The sequence below is a fragment of the Sardina pilchardus genome, chromosome 7 (assembly GCF_963854185.1).
Source record: "Sardina pilchardus chromosome 7, fSarPil1.1, whole genome shotgun sequence".
NCBI classification, from domain to species: domain Eukaryota; kingdom Metazoa; phylum Chordata; class Actinopteri; order Clupeiformes; family Clupeidae; genus Sardina; species Sardina pilchardus.
This window is the reverse complement of record NC_085000.1, coordinates 31919338-31925337: the sequence shown is the minus strand read 5'-3', so window position 1 is coordinate 31925337 and position 6000 is coordinate 31919338. Positions and strand designations below refer to the sequence as shown.

The 6000-nt window shown below is 50.0% G+C and overlaps 1 protein-coding gene across 2 annotated transcripts in view; it reads left to right on the top strand.

The window, feature by feature from the left end:
• LOC134087961 (helicase ARIP4-like) overlaps positions 1–6000 on the top strand; it is a 50520-nt gene that overhangs the window by 38359 nt on the left and 6161 nt on the right. For both annotated transcript variants that reach the window (XM_062541829.1, XM_062541830.1), the window contains 9 exons: positions 331–464; positions 1992–2188; positions 2540–2882; positions 3061–3238; positions 3494–3706; positions 4085–4203; positions 4565–4677; positions 5013–5112; positions 5244–5449. In XM_062541829.1, the coding sequence (XP_062397813.1) occupies positions 331–464; positions 1992–2188; positions 2540–2882; positions 3061–3238; positions 3494–3706; positions 4085–4203; positions 4565–4677; positions 5013–5112; positions 5244–5449 (1603 nt within the window). The remainder of the gene's footprint in view (positions 1–330; positions 465–1991; positions 2189–2539; positions 2883–3060; positions 3239–3493; positions 3707–4084; positions 4204–4564; positions 4678–5012; positions 5113–5243; positions 5450–6000) is intronic.

Genomic DNA, 6000 nt, shown 5'->3' with positions numbered 1-6000 from the left:
TGTGTGTGCATAAGGATGTGTGTGTGTGTGTTTGTGTTTGTGTGTGCGTAATGATGTGTGTGTGTGTGTGTGTGTGTGTGTTTATATTTGTGTTTTGTTGTACACACTGCATCCATATTGATCTATGGACTGACTTCATTTTCCTCATCTCCTTTCCCTGTTTCTGTCCTGGTTTCTCTCTCTTTCTCTCTCTCTCTCTCTCTCTTCTGTCTGTCCTTCCTGTCCTTTTTCTTTCTTTCTTAATCTTCTCTCCTCCCCCTCCTCCTCCTCTTCTGTCTTTCCCTCTTTCCCTCTCTCTCACTCTACCCTTCCTGTTGTTGCGTCCTGCAGGTGAACACGCTTCAGAACTGGCTGTCGGAGTTCAACCTGTGGGTCCCTCCAGCTGAGGCCCTGTCCCCCGACACCGACCCCGCCCAGGCCGTGCCGCGCTCCTTCAAGGTCCACATCCTCAACGACGAGCACAAGTAAGCCGCCGCCCATCACCCCTAGCAACACTCAGGGGAGGGGAGGGGCTAGTGTAGTGTAGGTCTCATAAGTGCCACGTTCATCACTTCAAGTTCAAGTTCATTTATTCGTCTCCCTTGGGAGAAATTTGGTTTAGAGAGAGGGTACTGCTGCACAGACAAACATGAAACATACAACAGCATGAGACAGCAATGTGTAAAGACAGTAAAACATCCAACATAGAAAGAGAATACATAACTGGTAACCAGATAAGGACCAGAGTGCAAGAGGATCTGAGCTGTGCAGTTTGCCCTACTTAATGCTCAAAAGCACAGTGCTAATAGACATTTAAGTGTGGTGCACAATAAAGTGCTGGTTCATATTAAAAATGCTGGTACAGATTAGGTTCCTACTATGGATTTGGTTGTGTAGACCGTTTGAATGTGGATCCAAAGTTCTGCACACAGATTGCAAAAGGCCCTACGCATGCTTACCATCTAGTAGAGTGCTAAGTACGGACCACGTGACCCTCTCCCTGCAACCTAAACTTTCTTCAATAGAGCGTTTAGCACTTAACACCAGTTGCCAAGTTCAGGTTAATTGCATATGGACATTGGTTCATCTGAAACATGTTCCCAGTGTATTGCCTTAAAACAAACTCAAGCTGTCCAGTATACTGTATTGAAGACCCATTTCTGACTGTTTGTGAGGAGCAATCAGTAGCATACAGTCAGATGGGTGCCCAAACAGACTGCAGCCCATGAGGTGCCCCCCCCCACCCCCTCCGTGGCTGGCACAGGCTGGCGTAGAGTCCCGCTCCTGCCCTGTGAGCGTCTGTGCCCGGGCAGAAGGGCTCTCGCCGGCCTGATGAGTGTTTTGATGACTCACTCTTCACAGTTTCAGCGCCTGGGCGTGTGCAGAGAGAGAGAGAGAGAGAGAGAGCGCACACAGCCCACTCACAGCTGCTCCTCTGTCCTCCGCACGCCGTGTTCTCTCCCCTGTTCCCCTCCTTCTTTCTTGCTCTCTCTCTCTCTCTTTCTTATTCTCACTCTTCCTTTTTCACTTTCTTCATCTTTCTCGCCTTGCTCTTCCTATCTGTTTTATGCCACAACTCTTCATCAGAGCTGCCACATCATCACAAGTATTTCACATTTGTGAAAGTTGTCTCCTTTAGGTTTCTACAAGTGGGGGGCAGAGCTCAGTAGTTCTCTTTATGACCTGTCTGTCTGTCTGTCTGTCTGTCTGTCTGTCTGTCTGCCTGTCTGTCTGTCTGTCTGTCTATCTATCTATCTTTCTTTCTTGCTGTGTTTTCTTCATCCATTTATCAGTCTCTCTCGTTGTTGTGCGTTGTCAGCTGAGCAGAAGTGAACAGAAAGACTCTGGCCCAAGCGTACATGACACAGAAAGGCTGAGATTCTTAAAGCCACGTGTGTCCTCATTTTGAGATCACTACAGTCACGTGTGTGTGTGTGTGTGTGTGTTGTGTATAGCGTTTGCATAAACAGATTTTTTTTTTCTTCTTCTTCTTCTTCTCTCCCTCGAATCAGAACCACGGCGGCCCGTGCCAAGGTGGTAGAGGACTGGCACAGGGACGGCGGCGTTCTGCTAATGGGCTACGAGATGTACCGGCTGCTGTCGCTCAAGAAGAGCTTTGTGGCCGGCCGCAAGAAGAAAGCCAAGAAGCCCACCGGGCCGGTCGTCATCGACCTGGACGAGGAGGACCGCCAGCAAGAGCTGCTGAAAGGTCAGTCCTGCTGCCAATCAATCTCCGCAGCCAATCACAGCTGATGGCCCGTTGGATAGCATCTTATTCCGTTCCTATCCTTTGCTCTATTTATAAGTTCAACTGTTTACTGGGTCCTCAGAATATATTTGGTAATCATGTAAATATTTTGGCTGTAAAAAATAGCCTGCTATATTTAATATGCATCTGTCAAATTACCGTACCTTAAAAATAAACTCAACGACAGTACTACCAATTTGGATGGTCTACATGATCTGTTATTAGACGTCATTACTTCTAGCTGCTGGCTATCTCTAATACATCGGTCTATGTTTGGTACTGTGAATGACCGTTTGACTGACTCTCTCACAGGCATCGAGAAGGCTCTGTCTTGGCCCGGGCCGGACGTTGTGATCTGCGACGAGGGCCACCGCATCAAGAACTGCCACGCGAGTACGTCGCAGGCGCTCAAGGGCATCCGCACGCGGCGCCGCGCGGTTCTGACGGGCTACCCGCTGCAGAACAACCTGATCGAGTACTGGTGCATGGTGGACTTTGTGCGGCCCGACTTCCTGGGCACGCGGCAGGAGTTCAGCAACATGTTCGAGAGGCCCATTCTGAACGGGCAGTGCGTGGACAGCACAGTCGAGGACCTGCGCTTCATGCGATACCGCAGCCACGTGCTGCACAGCCTGCTGGAGGGCTTCGTGCAGAGGTAGGGAGAGACATGCACACACACACACACACACACACACACACACTGACACATGCACTCACACACACACACACACACACACACACACACACACACACACACAGGCGTTAGTGATATGTATTGCTGTGGTGTCGTGCCCTTTCTAAACGGCCGTGTGTGTTGGATGTGTGTGTCCCAGGCGAGGTCACGACGTGCTGCGCTCCCAGCTGCCCCCGAAGCAGGAGCACGTCATCCTGGTGCGCCTGTCCCCCCTGCAGAGGGCGCTCTACACCGAGTTCATGAACCGCTTCCAGGAGGCCGGCAACAGCGGTTGGCTCAGCCTCAACCCCCTCAAAGCCTTCTGCGTCTGCTGCAAGGTGAGTCTCTGTGTGTGTGTGTGTGTGTGTGTGTGTGTGTGTGTGTGTGTGTGTGTGTGTGTGTGTGTGTGGAGATATCCTCAAATGAAGTGCAATTCAGATGGAGAAAGAGAGAGAATGCTTGTGTGTGTGTGACTTAAAGTATCTAAGTCACTCAAATAAGGAAAACTGAGCAAGTTGGAAGTCCATTATTATTTTAAAGTGAATCTACTACCTTCTCTGACGCTCAATGTGCCATCTGTTGTGTGCGTTCAGATCTGGAACCACCCAGATGTCCTCTACGAGGCGCTGCAGAAGGAGAACCTGGCCAACGAGCAGGACTTGGACCTGGACGACATCACCACCAACCAGAACCGCTGCCCTGCACCCAACCAGAAGAGCAAGCAGGCCGAGATGGCCAGCAGCGAGGGCGGCCTCAGCCTCACCGCCCTGCAAGAGAGGGCCAACCAGGTCATCTCCTACGAATGGGTGAGCCCCCTCTCACTGGATTACAGCCAGAGATTGTTAAGGCAGAGCAAGATTCTCCATCAGAAACCACTGCCGAGGATCCGGAAAGCACGAGGGGGCGGTGGGGGTCTAAATCCCTCTTTATGCAGAGTAATGTTCCATTGAAGTCTATGGCCTCTGCTCTGCATAAAGGGGGATTTTGAACCCCGACCCCCGTTCGATTCGGGTTCCCAGAAGTGGCTCCAACAATCTTGGTTACAACCATGATTTACGTCACCATTCACTTTGTAAGCATGCTGTCTGATTAGATGATGACCTGTTCATTAGTTCAGTTTGTGGGTCGTGCAAGTTGGGGCTACCGTTGATTAATGAGTGCCTTTAAACGTGTGTCTTTGTCAGGCCAAGGACATCATGACTGATTACAAGACTGGGCTTCTGGAGAACTCTGCCAAGATGGTGCTGCTGTTCCATCTTATCGATGAGAGTGTTAGGAATGGCGACAAAATCCTGGTCTTCAGGTATGGAAACGCTCATCTGTATGCACATACATTGTACACACACACACACATACATACATGTACATACATGCATACATACATACATACCCAAACACACACACACACACACACACAAACAAGCACAGACACATTGGCAAACATACCACACAAACACACACTCATTCGTTCATACATTGACACAAAGACACATATACAAAGGTACACACACACACACACACTCACATAATTGCAAAATACCAGATTTAATTTAGATGCAAATGCTTGATCATAACGAAATATGAATCTCATGAAATGACCTGCCTCATCTAATTCAATCACTTCCCTCATCTTCTCATCTTCCGTTCTCTGTTCCTCTTTGCAGTCAGAGCCTGTCCACTCTGTCAGTTATCGAGGAGTTTCTGGCCAAGAGAACGATGCCCGAAACCAGGGCATCCAGTCTGAACCAGAACTGGGTTCGCAACATCAACTACTACCGTAAGTGGCCTTGTTCCTATAGTGACCGCTGTTGTCATGGAGTCGTTTCACCTACCTAGTTCAAAGCACTCCAAGAGCTGCTATTATTTTGGGGTCAGAGCAAGCAAGAGCATATCGCCATCTAGTGGCTGTCTTTTGTCATTGGACTGCTTTTTGGGGTTGTGTAAGGTTGCGTCCTTGTGGTGACACTGCATTGCAGTTTTCTTTGTCTGTGTCAAAGTGCTCATGTATCGATGTTTAGCCGAGGAAGTTCCCCATGTAGAGTTTGTGTATGGAGTGTGAAGTTACCTGCCGTGCTTATAGAGCTATCTGACACCAAACATGTGGTTCTGCAGGTTTGGACGGAAGCACGTCGGCCTCTGAGAGGGAGAGACTCATAAATCAGTTCAACGATCCAGCAAACACCTCAACCTTGGTCTTTCTGCTGTCTACCAGGTAACACATACACCCACCCACTCACACACACACACACACACACACACAGGCATACTGACCTATTTGTACACACACACATAGTCACCTTGACTGCACCCTGATCGACATTTCCGCCGTCTTTTTTTTTCTAGGGCCGGCTGTCTCGGGGTGAACTTGATCGGTGCGAACCGCGTGGTGGTATTCGACGCCTCCTGGAACCCTTGTCACGACGCACAGGCGGTGTGTCGGGTGTATCGCTACGGGCAACGGAAGCCCTGTCACATCTACCGGCTGGTGTGTGACTTCACCCTGGAGAAGAAGATCTACGACAGGCAGATCTCCAAACAGGGCATGTCAGGTAAGAACAACACGGGAGTCGTAGCGGGAGACGGGACGAACAGACAGACAGAGAGACTGTTGTGTGGAGCACACAGGGGCACAATTCATCAGCACGGCCAGCGCTGAGTGCACACAATTAAAACGATGAGCCTCTGTCACGCTTTCCAGGTTAGCTCAGTGGGCAGCACCTCACACACACACACACACACACACACACACACACACACACACACACACACAAGTAGCTCTCTCTCTCTCTCCCTCCCTCTCTCTCTCCCTCTCTCTTGCTGAGTGTGCTTCAGAGAGTGGAGCCCACTTCACCCCGGAGGGCGAGACAGAGAGTGTGTGTGAGGGAGAGCTCCACGCACTGAGCGTGGTCAGGGGGCAGACTAACTGACTGAGTGCCACAGAAGCACGGCTGATGCACAGTAGAATGGGGTGGGTGTGTGCAGTCTGCACCACTCAGCTGGAGGGGACAGGGGGGAGTCGTGTTAGTCAGATCATGGATAGAATTGTTACCGGGTCCCCAATTTAATGCAGCTTTTAATACAGTTAATGAACATGAGACAT